This window comes from Acipenser ruthenus, chromosome 22, assembly GCF_902713425.1.
Source record: "Acipenser ruthenus chromosome 22, fAciRut3.2 maternal haplotype, whole genome shotgun sequence".
Lineage (NCBI taxonomy): Eukaryota > Metazoa > Chordata > Actinopteri > Acipenseriformes > Acipenseridae > Acipenser > Acipenser ruthenus.
Window position 1 is genome coordinate 17,714,579 of NC_081210.1, and position 18,932 is coordinate 17,733,510.

Consider the following 18,932-nt stretch of genomic DNA (forward strand, 5'->3'; position numbering starts at 1 on the left):
TGGGTTTGATATTATACCAGCCAGCTGTAGAGCATACCTCAACACTGGTGCACTGTGTGTATCCTTGCACCTGACTCTCATTCACAATACCATGGACGAGTTGACATATTGTAGTTGTAGTATTATAGATACGTATCTGTTTTTTGTTTATGCACCATGTCTGGTTGATACTGGAAACAAGGCCAGTTGACTGATGAAACATCCAGTATATCTCAATATTGACCAAGTCTGAGGTATGACCAAATTTGCCGTTTAAAGCAGTGGCCCTCTAGGTCCATTCCAGGCCTAGTCTTTATTGCAGGGCCTAAATTAGTTAAGTGCCTCTTAGTAGGTATTTTAGAACCTGCTTGGAGCAAAAACCTGAACTGTACTGGATCTTAAGGGCCAAAATTGAGTACCACTGCCTTAAAGTATACGGACCTGTATTGTCTGTGGAGCCCTGACTTTTAAAACATTCTCACTACTTACTGCTGCTGCCCCCGGTGTCACAACGCAACGTTGCGCATATTGTGAGCTTGCCCTGCTGTCTCTGGGATGCCCCTGGTTACCCATCTTATGGAGCCCTAAACCACCTGCCAGTGCCTGTAAAAGAAATGCAATGTTTTTGATAGCACTGAAATTGTGTTCTACTTCACAGATTGTCCCAAATGGAGACTCCAGAATCTCTCTCTTGTACAAATACATGATCCACGAAGACTCTCTGTCCACTCTTGACAATAACAATGTTCTAGAAGATGTGGCTTCATATGAATGGGCTTTGAAGAAATGGTCCCACTGCTCCAAGCCCTGTGGAGGAGGTAACTACACTTTAGAAATGTTTATTATTGATCAATCCGTCTGGAACATATCATACATGTATACACAAGAGCCCTCCCTCTGTGCCTGCTTTTCAGTTTACCAGCACTGTTAAACAAATTTGAAAAAGGTGATATTACGAGGTAACAAATGTCTTTGGGAAGCTGCCGCTAATGTATTAAAATTGCTTTAAAATAATGGAGAGAAGTCTGTCAGTCGATCATACTCCCTACTAACAGGTTATTTCAATGTCCAGGTTATCAGTTTACAAGGTATGGGTGTCGCAGGAAGACCGATGGCAAAATGGTTCATCGCAGCTACTGTGAAACGATCAAAAAGCCCAAGGCTATTCGCAGGATGTGCAACTTACAGGAGTGCTCCCAACCTATGTAAGAAAGCACAACTTTATACCTTGCTTGTGTGTCATGCTTCTGTTTTCTACATTGTTTATAAAAATGTTCTTGATTTACCCTCAAGTTCTGTTGCTAGGAGGCAGATGCTTCGTTTTTATATTCTGCAGGACGGTTCTATAAATACTGTAATATCTGCATGATTTCAGTAGCAATCTTTGCTGAGGAACATTTGCTTGGTCAGACCCATTGCCTTTGTTTTAAAAAGACTATTCTCACCAGTCAATATGTTCACATAATACCAAACCGCATGTCTTTGTGCTTCTCCAAGCTTGCCTAGGTTGAAATGTTCCAACGGTACGCAGCAGTTGAAGAGCTTTTATTCCACCCAGGAGTTACAAAGTTCTGAGTTTCTTTCTTACCAGCTGGGTCACTGGCGAGTGGGAGTCTTGCAGCAAGACTTGCGGGAAGACGGGACAGCAGGTGCGATCTGTGCGCTGCATCCAGCCCCTCCACGACGGCACCAACCGATCCATCCACAGCAAATACTGCAACGATGACCGTCCCGAATCCAGACAGCCCTGCAACCGAGAGCTGTGCCCGGCGCAGTGGAGAACAGGACCATGGTCACAGGTGAGGGGCTGCAAGCACTGGACTTGCATGGCTGTAGCTGACAAAACAAATCCAGAAATGTTACCTTCCATTACTGACAAGTCTCGAAGTGCAGTTTTGAAAGAAACACGTCATGCAAATATGTATTTTCATTTTTGAACATGATAGCTGGTACTTAAGGTTAAAGAAAGATCTTAGTTTCTATGCCTTATTCTCAGGATTCAGTTCTTCTGCACTTCCTAGGTCATTTCCCCTCAGGAGTGTCTTCTGAGTCAAAGTGTGTTTCTGGCTAAAAGCATGTCAGTCAATAAGGGAAGCAGCTGGTTGGTTATTGACAGGAAAAAAAACAAACATTGAAGCATTTTGGCTTTTTGAAGACATTTAGAAAGTCAAAATGTTTGTCATTGAATTTATTCAGTTTCTTTTAGTAGGTGGTTCTAAAAATGTTGGTGTGAGTGGGGTTTGTTGCCTTGCCACACGGATCGTCATTTCTACAGCCCCCATCAAAGCCACTTGAATAACTTGAGATGACGTGTTCTGGCACTGATTCATTGGAAATGCCTGTATCTTTGTTCTTCGTGTCCCCAGTGTTCTGTGACCTGTGGCAATGGTACTCAGGAGAGACAGGCGCTGTGTCGTACCAGGGACAACATCATCGGACTGTGTGTGGAAGCCAAGCCAGAGAGCAGCAGAGTCTGCAGGCTGCCTCCCTGCCCCAGTGAGTCACTCTGTCTGAGCATCTGATCAAACCAGTTAAACCACAATGTGAATGAGCACTGGCTTGTAGTTTATAGTTACCCGGTTCTCCTTATTATACATATTGGATGATGACAGAAATCTAAGACTCCTTTTGTTTGTGCAATTTCTAAATTGCTGTACCCCTTTTAGAATGCCAGGTCTTACTGGTCAGCATTGATTTCTTAAAACAAAGGACTGGGTGAGATATCTCATTAAGATAAACTATTACCGCACCCAAGGTCACAAGCACAAGCTATTTACTGTAAGTTATTGTTTGTTGTTTTTCAGAAAACACTTCAGACCAAAGCAAAAAAGGAAACTTCCTGATCCAGTGGCTCTCCAGACCAGATTCTGAATTCCCCATCCAGAAGATTTCTTCAAGTAAACGACCACTTTATAACTCTGACCTTGGCCTTAAATGCATGCCATTTCTGACATGGACCCTCTATTTCTCTCTGTCCTACTCTCTAATGAGCTGAGCTGCACTAAGGGCTGATTTGTTGTTGCCTGGCTCAAGGTGCCGAGGCTTTCTCTCTCTCTGGAGCTGTGTTGTTGCGCTGGTCATTACAAAGGCCAAAGAGTTTCAATTGGCTGTTTCAAGCAGGAGCTCCACGCCGTTGCAGGCCTCTGATTGGGTGTTGTCTTCTGCCTGCCTGTTGCTCGGTTACTGTGGAAACAAGCTCTTAACTGGTCGATATTCCTCTGTGCTGAAGCCAGAGGTAATTTTATTGTGAATGTGATCGCATCACGATAATGACATCTTCTAAGTGCTAATTTACTCATTTATTTAGTACAAACAAAAAAAGAAAAGAAAGACTAGTTCAACAATCATTTCTGAAGTTGGGTAGTTTGCAGTATGGGAGGGTATCCCTCATTTCCTTGCGTTTCTACTCACTTCCTGACTGTTAATACTAACCTTAATTGATGCAGCTTATTTGTGCTTGCAAACTTCATACAATAAGCTGTGGTGAATATAACCGTTTTGGCTGTTGTTGAACATATAATATTAATGTTTTCAGTGTGTGTGTGTGTTATTAATTTTACATGAATATGGACTAATGGGGGGGGGGGGGGGGGGCTATTAATTATTGCAGTAAATATCTAAAGGCACTTATGGCATTAAAGCCAAGGGTTACATGTTCTCCATTGAAGGATCTTTCATCCTGACATGTACATGTGTAGTGTTGTGTGTGTGTGTGTGTGTGTGTGTGTGTGTGTGTGTGTGTTTCTTTTGTATTTGCCAAACATACCAGTTAAATCTTGGTTACAATTGAATACCTCATGCAGTTTCTTGTACCTTCAAGCTTATTTATTTGCATTACAAAAATGCCTTATCCAAGACTGAATGTACAGGCATTTACTACCAGAACTGAAAGCGTATACTGTACACACACACACACACACACACACACACACGCATATATATAAACACAAATCAGTATTTACCAATACCAAAAGCTGCTACTGAGTTACGGCAGCTTTGAAAACACTTGAATATATCTGTCAGTTTACAGGGCTGAAAAGACAAACCTCTCTAAGCACTTCAAGCATGTCATTATAATGTGATCACATATTATTGTTGTGAATCTGTAGAAGGTATTCCAAGTTCAATAATGAAACTGGCAAGAAGGACTTGCACTGAAATGCTGTAAATAGCGTTGGTGTTGACTGTACTAACCATTCTTATGACTGTTATCTCCTTTCTTTTTAAACAAGAACTTCCCTGTTTAGTGGCATTAAAGATCCCAATGCCATAACAGCTGCAATGAAAGGCATTATGAGGGTCAGTGGGCAGTGTGCATTACATTATATGCACTTTAGGTTATCAGGGATACTTTTATTAATGTTTTGTAAATATTTATTATGACACATTTATTTATTTATTTATTTATTTATAGATTTCAAACTAATGAAGTGTTTTACCAAAGTGACTGTGAACTTGTAACTTTCTATCATTTTTTTTTTCATACAAAAGAAATTTGGGAAGCCTGCATCTCATTGTTTAGGTTTTGTCTTTACTATACTGCAAATAAAATCCTATTTAAAATGTTGTAGAAATTCAAACAATCTCCCTGAGTTCTGCTTTCAAAGTCTCTGATGTGCAATGTGTTGACAAAAGTTAACAAAAGTGTACATTCTAACAGTGTGATGAGTGGAATAGGCAACTTGCCTTTAAATTAACATCTGGGACGTTTTCCTGTGCAAGCAATGTCCTTTTTATAATCATTTTCTACTCAGATTGGATGCTCAAAGCTTCCGCGTTCATTTCAAGACATCAGTGATTCAGTTGAGGTGCTTTTTCAAAACACGTTGCCCGGACATCTTTATAAGCTAGTCCCCATCTGCAGATCGGCATTGAACAGCATACAGAGTACTTCATGTTATTATCGCCTATCATGTTCATATTGGTTCATAATTGATTGTTACATTATTTATGCTTGGCTGCAGCCAGTATGAATTTTTTTTCCAATTTGATGTTGTGCCTTGCGATCGTATTGCATGAATGTCAGGTTTCTCCTACCATGAATATCATTGGTCACTGTCATTTTGAATACACATACAATCATATCGAAGCAAAGTGAATTAGATTCCCAAATGATCACATCACTGTCACACAGTAATTACGGACTTGGTGTGCAAGGTGTAGGAGGAAATGTAGATGGTTGTTCAATTATTTTCTCTGTCTTTTGGATAAAGAAATGAATGAAGTGTGCAATAGCCTTTTGCTGGCTACGCTTAGTTTACTGCTAATAAATGCAATTGCTAATGCTTTTTTATGTACACAAAACATTCTATAGTACCTTTGATAGTAAAATACAAATATTGTGTCCACTCACCTTAGGTGAAAGTGCTGTGCTTTCTCTCTCTTTCTCTTTCTAATGCTTGAGGTCTGCTTTATTACAAACTGAAATCATTCAAGGTGTGTGTTGGTTTCTCAATGAGCGAGATTTCTACTGAAGTCGGGTAACATTAATAATGCTGCAACATGTTGTGTTTGCATGCACACGGCGCATATTTGTCTTACGTCGATATTTTGTGTGCTTTTACTTGTGAAATACAGCTTTGGCCTGGACTTTCAGCACATAAATTGTGTCATGCATTCCATTGTCATACCACAAGTGGGCGCTACACCATACTTTCATGGTGCATGCTATATTTTAAGACCGCATGTAAACAAACCCACTGATTTCGTTACCATTTTCTATGCCACTCTGAAGCTAACATCATTCCATATTTTTCAGGGCACCATTGCCAAGGTGACAAGTCTGTGTTCTGCCGCATGGAAGCCCTGGCGCGGTACTGCTCAATTCCAGGCTACCAGCAGCTGTGTTGCAAGTCCTGCAATGAGATCAACAACAGCTCACATTCCTTCTCAAACAAAAGCAACAACATAGAGGAGCACCAACCCCCTACTGTTACCTCCCCAGACCCGATCACAATGTCGCCTACCACAATGTGGCCTACCACTGAGCCAGCCAGTGCCATGCATACAACCACTACACCTAGCAGCCAAAATGGAACTGAGGACAGTAGAGAAACCAACGCCATCGATGTGCCCAATAAAATTCACAGGGTGGACAACGAAGTCCCACAGCACAATGTTATACCCAGAAAAAGGCTGTTTGTGGAAAAAACTAAGAACCAAAGAATCCAGCAGCTTATAGCTGAGAAACAAAAGGAAGGCACTTTAAAGATTGAAATCTAAAGACAAACCAGGCGTTGAAGGACAGTGTGCATTTCTCTTATAGAGATATAACCATTTTATCATACATTGTAATTAATACCTAAGAAATCTCTATTGGTGCTATGTCAGATACTGGAACAAAAGAATCATACAGATGTTTCTATCACTTCAATTTGAAGAAATGCTAAAAAAAAAAAAAAAAAAAAAAAAACTAAACTGACAATTTATTTGCACAATTTGTTTAAATGACTAAGTCACTTTAAATGATACCTATTGGCCAAGATTTTATAAAAAGTTATTTTGCATTTTAATATGCAATTTATTGTTTTATTTCATATTTGCGGTACACTACATGTGGAATCTTCTTCATCCAAACTGCATCTTATTGAGCCAAACCAACAAACTGAGATTCTTGCAATGGAATGCAAACGTTTAGTTTTAGTCCCGGGAATTTGTTATGCTTGGATTTTTTTTAATATTCTTAAACAATTCAAATGAATATTAGAATATGTTTTGAACTTTAATGAACAGAACTCCATAATGTACAGTGCAACACTGTGTTATAATAGTGAAACACCTCCAGACTCCACTCAAGCTGGGTAAGCCACTAAATTACCAAAGAAAACAGAAACTTATTGGGCACATGAATGTGGTTGTTTTTTGCAATAATATTCAAATACAGTATTTGCTTCAGCAGCATTCCTGATTTACAGGACAAATTAAATTATCCAAGTGCCTGTTTGACATTTCTAGTGTGTAAAATGTGTTGTGCATAACCCACCAACAGCTGAAAAGTTAGAGCTTATAGATTCAGGATAGGTCTTCAAATCAGGTTCATATAAAAGAATAAAAAATCATTAGTCAGATTGCCACAAAACAGAAAGCCATTCAGCCCAATGTCCTCTGCAATGTAGATATATGTTTATTTTAATCTGGAACTACACTTGGTTAAAGAAATCAGTTTGCAAGTCAAGCATTCATTTAGTGTTGCACTTGCTTGTCCATTTCACCTGGAGGGATATCCTGTTTTAAAATGAAAAAAAAAAACATGTGTGCTATAACATGTGTTTCTTTCAAAACTGCACATTTCAGACCTATTTAGCTAATGGAAGTACAAAACAGGTAAGATTTATGAAATTATTTTGCTATCTAGAATTACTTTACAATCCACCTAAGCATTCTCTGTTATGCCGTCTATCTGATCTGCTGTCCTGTAGGGCAGAGCTGGTGTCAGATCACTAAAGACAGGGTAGCTTGAAGTTTCCTCTGGGCTTTTCATACACTGTAACAAGTGGCCTGCAGACTGGACTATATGAAGCAGCGGGTGGCTAGATGGAACATGACTTTACCAGTCTCTTGATGGAGGCCCAGGGCTGAATGACAGGCTGGGTGCTTAGGCTAGGACTGTGCTATCTTGCATTAGAGTGAGTGGGTAAAAGCTCATGGAGCCATTGACACTGGAAATGCTCCCAAATTAGTTGAGGTTTGGATGAGTGACGTTCCACTGTGATAAAAACAAAAAACATTTCAACCAGCTCTCCCCTTACGTGAAAGAGAATCTTGACCTTAGCACACAATAAATTCCAACAAGGAGACCAGGAGATGTGTGTTCATTGCACGTGTATATTAGAATGGCTTTGAATTGTAGAAATGAACTGGTCACCGTGAATCTTTGGAGTGCCGCACTACACAAACGATGTGTACCATCACATTGTTGTCAATGCCATCTTTAGATAGACCTTTTATTTGATATTCTCGATTTTGAAATGCTCACAGTTTGCTAAGTATCGCTATTCAGGGATTCCTGGTAAACTGCAAGCTTCATGCTTTCATAGTTTACCCTTCTGTGCACTCAAGGGCAGTGTCAGCAGCAGGTTTCTGAAGCGGGAGGAATGCTCCTTCAGTTATGCCGCTGTGAATGTCATCTTCAAGCTCTGCTGCAGCTCAGAGAGGCAAGCCAAAAGGAACCGCAGAAGGTGTCTTGTTATACTGTAAGATTTTACAGGAATTTCCAGCAAAACATGTAAAAACTCTTTTCAAAGTAATTAGGGACCACTTTCCACACCTGAAACTCCAAATGGGCGCCATGACCTTTTCATGCACTTCTATGTACTGGCTTATCTTTAATCAACTACAACACTAGCTTAGCTGGCTTAATTAAGGACACTGCCTTAAACACTTTAACAAGCGTCTTAGTGTAGCGGCAATGAATAGGATGTATCTGTACATTACCTGTACATATGAATTAGAACTTTATTTTTAATATTTATTAAAGTTCAAGTGTCTGTGGTATTTTGCAAAACAGGTGTCTGTGTTTTTCTTTATATCATATTCTGTGATAAAATAAACAAATACATTTTAGGTACAAAGAAGTGTGAAACCCTAAAGCCACGCAGTTAAGATTGAAACCATGAAAGGTAGAATAGAAAGGGTTAATAGAATGTGCTCTTCCCCGCCCATGGTGCTTGTTTTCCAGCCCTTGTTTCTGCTGTTCATCACATCATTGGAGCTTGCTTTCGTCATCAGTCTCATGCTCAACACTTGTTTGCGCTGTCCTGCTGCCCATTGTGTTGTTCACCTGAGTTAAGTCTGGTGCTTTTGTTTGAAATATTTTACAGCATTAATACAAACCAGCCGAGCATTCTTGAGATGCAACACTGCATAAATATAATACAATTACAAATCTTTTCCCTAAAAACAAAACCAAAATAAAACACCAAACTCTGTGTTCTCATTAACAAGTGTTCTCATTAAGCAGGGACACTCACACAGGTGTCAAAAGTGCAATGAATTGGCCTCTTGAATTGAATTTAATTGAATTTAATGGCAAGGCAAGGGCTGAAAGACTTGCAGTAGGACCAGGAGAATACCTGTAGCATCAGGCTGGATTGAGCTGAAATGAAAGGTAAGTTTGTCATGTTTTTGCATTTATTTGGTCTGCTTGTATGCATGCATACATAATATTTTGCCTGGACAACACACCTACGCTATTTTCTCATTTGTTATCTAAAAAAAAAAGAAAAATAAAATAGCACCTGATCCAAATAAAGTGCCTTTATACAATAAGCTACTAAAATGTTTCCTATTGCCAAACATTTTTGCAGTTTTTAAGAATGACATGATCTTTTTCATTTGATGTATTCTGCGTATCAGAAAGCAGAGCTTATCCTCAGCCTAAAGGTAGTTTCATCTGTGGGGACACACTTCCACTCTGACCTGTCAACTCTCCCTTATTTGCCGGGACTCTTCCGGGTTTTGGACACTTCTCCCAGACAACTCCCAGGACAGATGTTCTCCCGTATTTTGCTCAAAACTCTACTGTTAAACCCCTTTTGGTCAGCAAACCTTTAATTTCTGCACAAGTCAATTTCTCGCTAACATTTCAGGTTATAAAATCATGGATACCGGTCTGTTACTGCAATCGATAAAACTTTAAAATAAGTGTCTGTTCATGATTATTTCATTTGTATTAAGGGTAATGTTATGATTTCATGCTTGTGACTTTTGAATTCAATAGGAATTTCATTTGAAATCAATAGGAAAGCATGTGTTAGATACATTGGAATTACAGACATTTATTTTAAAGTGTGACCCTGCAATCCCCGTCTGTATCGGTTTATTTCTCGGCAGACCTACAGGTGTTACAAAATATCACAGTACAAAGTATCACATTGCAAAATTTCACATTGTAAAGTATCACATTTCAGAGGAGGAATGACAGAGGGGGCTGGGGGCAAGCAGTCCCTAGTGAAGACAAGGTCCAGTTGACGGCCCGCTGTTGGGGGGGGGGGGGGCCACAAGGAGAGGCAGAAAGCGAAGGAGTGAAGAAGGGTCAGAAATCCAGCAGAGTAGTTAGGGTTGGAGAGGTGGATGTTGAGGTCGCCTAATAGAACAACAGGGGTGGAGGGAGGAGAGGAGGAAGTGAAGCTCATCAAGAAAGTGAGTAAGCGGTCCAGGAGGGCGGTAGAGAACAATGAGGTGACAAGAGGAGGTGATTTCAACAGGCCCGTGATTTGTTTACATGTTTTAGTTCAGCTTTTCTACCCAGTCATTGGTAGTTATTTATTTTAAAGTTTGTTTGTTTTTTTACTTAAAAAAAAAAGTAGTTTTTGTTTTTGTACTACTATTTTATTTAAGAAAATGTTAGAACAACTTTAACAAGCTAACAACATAAGTGGAAGAACATTGTTTTTAGTAGTTTTTTTATTTATGAAGCTGTAAAAGAATGAACATTTGTATTTTTTGTAACAAGTTTAGACCATTAGTAAATAAAGTGGTGTAAACCTAATGTTCTCCTGCTTGAGTTATTTGAGTGTGTAGTCATGATGCTCCATTTTTACAGGATTATTTATTTATTTATTTATTTTCTTTTCATTTGAGCAATTAAATTAAACCAATTTAATGGACCCTATGGGTCAATTACAGCTTGTGTATAACCGGCCTGTGGTCAATTCCAATTCCAATTCCAATTGCAGCAGGGCCAGTCTGTGCCGCCACCGTCTCTGTTAATCGTTTTAACGGTGGTCACAGCTGGCAAAGGTACAGCAAAAGGAGTCTTCCAAACAGAAACATTCTTAAGGGATTTTCCATACGAGGATCCATCGCAGCAAGAAATGAAGGTATTTTTACACGTCGCACAGCGACTTTACAATAGGAATAGGGGCTGACAAGTCTTAGCGTGTTTACTTGGTAGACTAGCGATCGAGTATCCGTCGAATATATTTAATGAGAGTAAAACTTTGAGACACATGCAAATTCGAGATAACGACCTTAAACGTCACAGAGAAACCCCTTTTACTCGGTATAATCTGCATTAGTTGGACAACTGTTTTTTCCTCCTTAAATCGCTGCTATGTTTGTGGCAGTTTTACCGAGTAAATTATAAACTAGCTCGATAGGTGGATGGAAAGAGTGTTTGTGTATGCTTTGCTGTCGTGCAAAATCACGTATTGGCTGCTGACCAATCGTAAGAACCAGGGGCGGCGGGGGCTGAGTTGATTGAGAAGCATCTCATGGTTGTCTTTATGTTTTGATATTTTTACTTTTTTTAAAATCAATTAAAGGAGCGTTGTATCACAGTCTATCATTCTACCAAATAATATAAAACAATAGTTGTATGCCTTTTCTTACGTAAGTATTCATTTGAATTCAGGCCACTAAGATTTTAGTTTACTTTATTTTGAAAACTCAATGGGACAGGTATGCAAGACTCATTGAAGCCTCTCTAACCGTCAGCTAAACAGATATGCATCTTCTACTCCCTGCAGCAGCAAGAGTGTGATTTGTAATCTACAAGCTCCTGTAGCTCAGAAATGCAAATCAAATAAAGGGTTTAAAGTTATCTTAAAAAAAAGGTTGCTTATAACTCTTTGCCGTACATAAACATTGAAATAAACATTAACCATTCATGTACCGTTACAGCATATCATGGGTATATACAGTATATATCACTTCAATAAATATAGAAAATACACCTGACAAATGCTACTATAACAGGAATTATAGCACGAAACACAAGTGTTACTTACTTTAAATTCACACTAGAGGGCAGCAGAGAGCCACACATTCTCACCTTCACAATGTACCGTACAAGGAGATAACAAGTGGCCCTCTTGTGAGTACAAAGCAGACATTGTAAAGGGATACAGACCATTGAACACAACTTGCACCAATTTCAGGAAACTCTCTGAGAGCTAACGAGAAACGACCAGCTGGTTCTTATTTGGTGTGCTACACTGTTGGTGTGTTTTAGTTTCACAAGAAAGGGGTGTATATGTGTGTAGAAAGCTTTGATAAACGGGTTAGTGTGGCTGTGTAAAAAAACAAAAAAGTTAGTTACCCATAACAGTGTACCACAATATTTTGCTATCATGCTTTTCCCATGCTTATGCTATGCGTTTACCATCGCTTACCCTGGTTTGCCATGTTTATTAATATGCTTGACCATACCTCGCTGTTCTTTACAATGCTTGCGTATACTTTACCATGCTTTCACAGTGCTTCTTTACACTTTGCTATGCTTTTACTATGGGACACTTTTATAAGGGTATTAAACACTACAGGTTACCAATGTAGTTAAACGCTGTAGTTTACAGTGTATCTGTAAACTCACCAATGAAGAAGTATGCAAACACCTCCCAGGTATATAGTCCTACCTGTTTCACTCAGTAAAAGCCAATTGTGACAGGGTTCTTACAAAATGTGTTCCCTCTTAGTTTCCAATGCTAAAGAACATATAACAGAGGTTGTAGGTATGGTTTGTTGCATTGAGCATATTGATTTTGAAATGAGGTGCCTGTGTTCTTGTTCAGGATTTCTACACAAGCCTATATTGGGCTCCCACGAGGTTGACTGTGTCTCTGTCTGTCTGTCTGTCTGTCTGTCTGTCTGTCTGTCTGTCATCGCACTAATCTTCAGCAAACTTTGTTTTTTGCACCAATCTTCACCCAACTTGTATCCTACAGTCCTATCCTTTTAGTGATGTTTCGGATTGCATTTCACTTGATATGCTCTCGGTTTTAAACATATTTTCAAGTACTGTGCGATTATTATGCAGTTATGAGGACCCTCTGCATTCTCTGGTTTAAAATTGAAATAATCAATTATGTATATATTTTATTTTAAATTATCTTTTGATTGGTGACTTAGGCTTCTAGAAGGCACCAGCGGTTGGTAGATTAGACTTCTGGGCCACATTTCTATGAAGCTGGTTGATGAAGGTTGAGCCCAGGAGTGATTTATACAAACATGGATCTTGGAGTGAATGCCTTGATTGAGCTGTTGAATGTTATGTGAGCTCTGTTTCAGAGGAATGACGGAAGCTCACATCTCACAGAGATGAATAGACATTATTGTGAAATACTGTATGAGTTGTGTTCTGTGAGTAGTTATCCCCTCCAGTGGTGAGGCTGTGTAACTTCCTGTTCTTCCCACTCAGCCCAATAGCGATGCTAACATTAGCCCTGGAGTCTGGAATAGCTGTGGGTTTCTTAAAAACTGGAATAGCATCACACGTTTTGTCTGGGGAAAATAATAAGAATTTTCTTTATGTAAACAGGAGTGAAGTGGCAATGGAGTTTATGGAGCCCTATAATAAACACACTGAGAAATATAATGGCTACATTGTTGCCTTTTGCACTTCCTTGAGGAAATACAATTCCAAACCTTAGAGGGTTTTAATGTCTTATCATTTCAAACTTCAAAACATTTACTACAGCAAGGCTTATTGCTTCCTGTCTTCCTTTGAACATCCCTTCTTTAACTGTGGAATTGGAATATTTCTTCTGGAAGAACCACTCTATCCAGAAAGTCCCAGAGGACTCCAAAACCTGCGCACCACCATGGAGGAGAGGGCTGTAGTACAGAGCTGTACCTTTCAGAGGAGGAAACTTATTGAACTAATCAATAGATTCAACACCCCAAACAAGGGGTTAATGCCAAGAGAAAGCATTGCATGTCTTGAATAGTGACTGAGTTACAGTACATGTTGAAGTAATAAATCCAAATGGTACGTCACCCACTCTGTAGAGGCACCATAATCAGAACAAATGTTTTTTTCTTCAAATGTTAGGTTATTATCATAACCCTGGTTCCCTGAAATAGAAATGTAACCATTACCGAATGGGATATAATCTCTTCTAGCCTGAATTACCTGAGCACGTCTATCAAAGCTGCTCCTTTAAGAGCCCTGTATGCATCATTACTAAATGGGATACAATACCCAAACTGTCGCAAGGGAAGGACTTGCAGCACCGGCAGATGTGCTAAAACAAAGATAAACTGCCTTTAGCATTCTGGCCGAGGACCGTAAGGGTCCATGGCATATAGTTCACAGTACAGTGAGAGAGAACCCTCATTCAGTATATACTTCAGCATTTAACACCAGGAGTCCAAAAAAGGATGAATGGCTAACTACCCCAGGACTTAAAGTGGAACACAATAAAATGTGTTAAAAAGCAGAATGAGTGGCTGCTCTTAACACTCTGGTCCCAAAACCAGGGTTCTGCTGATCTATGACATTCAGTCTGTAGAACCTGGTAAAGTGAGGCGTGGCCCATACTGCAGCATTGCAAATGCCTGCGACAGATGTGCCCTGGAAAAACGCTCAGGAGGTTGCAAGGCCTTTTGTGGAGTGACCAGTGACCTTTTCTGGTGGGAGTAGGTTGGCTAGGTCGTATGTAGTCCTAACTGAGTCTGCAATCCACCTCGACAGCTGCTGTTTAGACAGGGCTTTTCCGTGGAACTTAGACTGGAACGCTGTTTTTATGTAATATTGACTGTGCGATTGTTTAGGGTGACATTCTGCATTATTACTTGTTTGTGTTGATTTTCTGAACTTATTAGATTGAATGCATGTTTAATAAATTCCATTGTTTTAAATAGATTCCTAGTAAATCATTTGCCCGTGTAACAACCTTGATTTATGAACTAAATTAGAGTGGTCTGTTTTAGTTTGTTGTAACGTGTAAATCTGTCGTTTTCAGAGAGCGATATTGGAAATGGGTTTATACATTATAATAAATGCGGTTATTGTTTTAAGAAAAATTACCATCACCATGTCACCCACATAACAAGTGACATTTATATATGGACAGCAGTGTGGAGTAGTGGTTAGGGCTCTGGACTCTTGACCGGAGGGTCGTGGGTTCAATCCCAGGTGGGGGACACTGCTGCTTTACCCTTGAGCAAGGCACTTAACCTAGATTGCTCCAGTAAAAACCTAACTGTATAAATGAGTAATTGTATATAAAAATAATTAAAATAAATAAAATAAGTGATATCTTGTAACAATTGTAAGTCGCCCTGGATAAGGGCGTCTGCTAAGAAATAAAAAAAAAAAATAATAATAATAATAATATATCACCCTGTAATTTGACATATAGCAGCCGAACAGCATTCACGTATTAGAAAAATAAAATCATACGTGCTATTCTGAAGAGCTAAATCACAGTGCAAGACCAAGAACACCACAAGGAGAAACTGGTAATAAATAACGAGAGCAGACACCAAACAACAAAACAGCAAAGTAATGTCTTGTAAGAAAGCTGCTAGTTCAGGAGAAGTTGTTCAGGCTTGCGCAAAGAATGCCCAGAGGTTAAATACTGTATACTGGTGACTCTATTAAACAGACCTTGCATCCATAAGTGCAGAAACACTAATACGTCGGAATTAGGAAGCACACATTATGGAATTAATAAAATGATGAAAACAAAAATACTATGCCAATGCAGGTGGTGTGAAGTATTCATTTAGACAATTGTACTGTACTGCTGAACAGAGCTAGGAAATACAAGCTCTGCTCTGCAGTGTGTTTGACTCGTGCGCTTTGTGTACAATCCCATTAATATACTGGAGGAAAGAAGTCTGGTGCTGAACGAGCGCTCAGTTAATTCTTGCAGTACATTTCACTGATCTTATTATTGCTTCAGTGATTCACTGATGTGAGTTAGCTGTTAGGTACTCCAGATCACAGAGGAATATAATGTGATAATAGGACCTCCATTTATTAATGGCTCAAATAAAACCAGTGCAACATTCAGCAGCCAAGATGTAGAAAACAAACTACATCTACACTCAGACAGCCAAGTCCCTTTTCTATTGAGGTTTATTAATACAAAGAAAAGTTAACTATAACATGTGTGTTTTTTTTTTTTTTTTTTTTTCAAAAATACATATTTAAGATCTATGTAATATAACTGCACAAAAGGTAACAAGGTTTAAGGAAATGTTGTTTGCTACAATGGCTTTGATAGCCTTGGACTGGCTGCTGAGTGGAGGGGTAAAGAAGTGAAACTATGGGATAAATTATAGTGTTCTGTGTATTGGTGACACATAACCTCCTGGGCAGATTAAAGAACCTCTACAAGCCTTGGTTTCCTAATTTAAGGGTCATAATTTAGCATTTGGGACAGTAAAGCAATTTACTTGCAAAGAGCTTAAGACACTGATGAATGGCCCAAATTCCTTTTAATCATTATCTTGGCCTGTCCAAGACCAATGAAGTGGAAACAAAAATGTGAAGCTCGTATGAGTTGTTGTGAGGGGATTATTACTGCAAGGTCTAAATGAATCAGTTACCAAGGGGAACAGGATGCTGCAAACAAGGGAGTAAATGAGGGCCTGCAGCAGGATAAGATCAGCTTGGTTAATAATAGAGGACAGGACAAGTGCTAGTGGGGCTTGCCACCAGAAACAGGGGCATGAGCGCTCTCCATAAATTACTGCTTTAAATTTACTAGGTGTAGTGCATTGCACGATATGGATGTGATCTTAGTATAGAAGATGTTGATTCAGTTCCTGCATTTCAGTCAATTGACCTGGATCTCTGTATATAACCTGGTATGTAAGTGACTGGTTACCAGGATATAGACAGAACACTCCAATAAGCTAGACTGTATGCAGTAAATGTGAAAGATACATAGCAGAGAACCTTTAATACTGACATGTCCATGGGCTGCAAAGCTCATTTTTCTCTCATAAAAAGGGCAGGGATAAAGACACATGATACAGGCAGGCACGTTGCAGACAGGCATCAATCAATCATTTAAAGCTTTAGAAGTTAAAAGTAGGACCTAAACCTTACAAGAAGCCAATGAAAGGCTGCTAACACAAGGGTAATGAGAGCTTCTGCAATCACAACTCAGCCCTGCCTCTTTTGTGTTTGTTTATTTTGAAAAAAATGATGTTTTATGCCTGTCTGCCGTGCTACCCTACCACACCATGTTATACAATGAGCACGCGCTACCCTACCACACCATGTTATACAATGAGCACGGGCTACCCTACCACACCATGTTATACAATGAGCACGCGCTACCCTACCACACCATGTTATACAATGAGCACGGGCTACCCTACCACACCATGTTATACAATGAGCACGCGCTACCCTACCACACCATGTTATACAATGAGCACGCGCTACCCTACTACACCATGTTATACAATGAGCACGCGCTACCCTACCACACCATGTTATACAATGAGCACGCGCTACCCTACCACACCATGTTATACAATGAGCACGCGCTACCCTACCACACCATGTTATACAATGAGCACGGGCTACCCTACCACACCATGTTATACAATGAGCACGCGCTACCCTACCACACCATGTTATACAATGAGCATTGCCCCTACAAACCAATACAAACTACGACGAGCATTGCCACTACAAACAATAAAAATGCATGCCTTTGTTTCATCTAGAATTGATTATTGTAATGCACTTTTTTCTGGTGTCCCAAAACATTTGGTATCCCACTTGCAGCTTGTTTAGAATACCACTGCTAGAATTCTGATTAAAACCAGGAAAAGTGAATATATTACCCCTGTTTTGGCATCTTTACACTGGCTCCCTGTGCAGTATAGAATTGATTTTAAGACTTTGCAGGGGCTGCTAGTTATTCCTATGGTCAACAAAAGCAACACGGAAGGTAGGGTTTTTTCTTGTAGCGCTCCTAAATTATGGAATGCTCTGCCTTCATTTGCCAGGGAAGCTGGGACTGTTACAGTTTTCAAGTCAAGGACTAAAAACACACTTTTGTAAAATGGCTTTCTTATCTTAGTGGGTTTTAATGTAACTGTGGCAGTTTTATGTGTGACATGCTATACAAATGTATTGTGGTTTGTTCTTTTTTTCTGCTATGCACTGTACAGTGCTTTGCAATACTTTTGTATAAAAAGCGCTTTATAAATGCAATAAATAAATAAATACAAACTACAATGAGTGTTGCCACTACAAACCAATAAAAACTAGATTGAACAAGTGTCCGGTGTGGGTCAAACGCTCTGTTAGTTTGTTTGTACTGGGCAAGTTCTTACATGTTTGCAAGAAACATCCCTAGCATTTTAGAAGGCATGCAAGACCGATAATGAGAAACCATTTATTATGACAACATGACTAACACAGAAATGTTAGTTTTCTTTCATGAATTCCTTTTCCATTGACTTTGAAAGAACATTAGGAACCTTGTGATAATGTTTAATTTTATTGTGATTTACTAAGGGAAGTTCCAGTGGGTTTTTCTCTGCCTCTATGTTTCAGTGTTTTTATTCTAGTAACTGTTAATACCTAGCCCACTAACAGTGAAATGTTGTTTAATTGGGGAATGCTGGGTATTATATGGTAGTAACCTGTTTACGAACTGGTAAAGGTTAGCTAAAAATGTTCAGCAAAGATTCATACTTGGGAATTATAAAGTAGACAATTGTCATTGAAATGGGGATACATTGATTTTTAAAGGCACTTTTGAAGATGTCACTGTGCTAATTACACAAAAGAAATAGTGATAGATGTACTAAGGTGGGCCAGTCGCAGCGCAAACATACCACAGTTTGCATTTTCGTCATATGTACGAAGAGAAAATATGTTAATGAAAAGAGCCGCAATATACAAATTTAAATATTTGTTGCGTCTTAGTGAGATCTCTAGCATACATTGCGAGAGTCGTGCGACATTTGTTCAAATAAATAGTGGGAGTTGAGTTGTGGTTTGCTGCAGCAGAGGGTGCCCGAAGGATAACGTCTATACATGCAAGGATGCAAGAATCAAAATAACATAGCTTTTGTTAAATGTAAACGTCATCTATACAATGCATTCTGTTCTGTATTCATTTGACCTATTTTAATACTGTTATATATATATATATATATATATATATATATATATAATATATAATATATATAAACCCTTTTATGCACTAAATTTAGAAAACTGTTTTAGAAGAAGTTTGACACTATTTATGAAT

The 18,932-nt window shown here is 39.1% G+C and overlaps 1 protein-coding gene across 1 annotated transcript in view; it reads left to right on the top strand.

Annotated features, from left to right (window-relative positions):
* The window catches only part of LOC131699416 (A disintegrin and metalloproteinase with thrombospondin motifs 2-like), a 233,400-nt gene that overhangs the window by 198,640 nt on the left and 15,828 nt on the right, over positions 1-18,932 (top strand). The window contains exons 17-22 of the mRNA XM_058996040.1: positions 638-797; positions 1,052-1,184; positions 1,571-1,778; positions 2,346-2,475; positions 2,784-2,876; positions 5,738-9,085. Coding sequence (XP_058852023.1) covers positions 638-797; positions 1,052-1,184; positions 1,571-1,778; positions 2,346-2,475; positions 2,784-2,876; positions 5,738-6,201 — 1,188 coding nt within the window. The 3' untranslated portion in view covers positions 6,202-9,085. The remainder of the gene's footprint in view (positions 1-637; positions 798-1,051; positions 1,185-1,570; positions 1,779-2,345; positions 2,476-2,783; positions 2,877-5,737; positions 9,086-18,932) is intronic.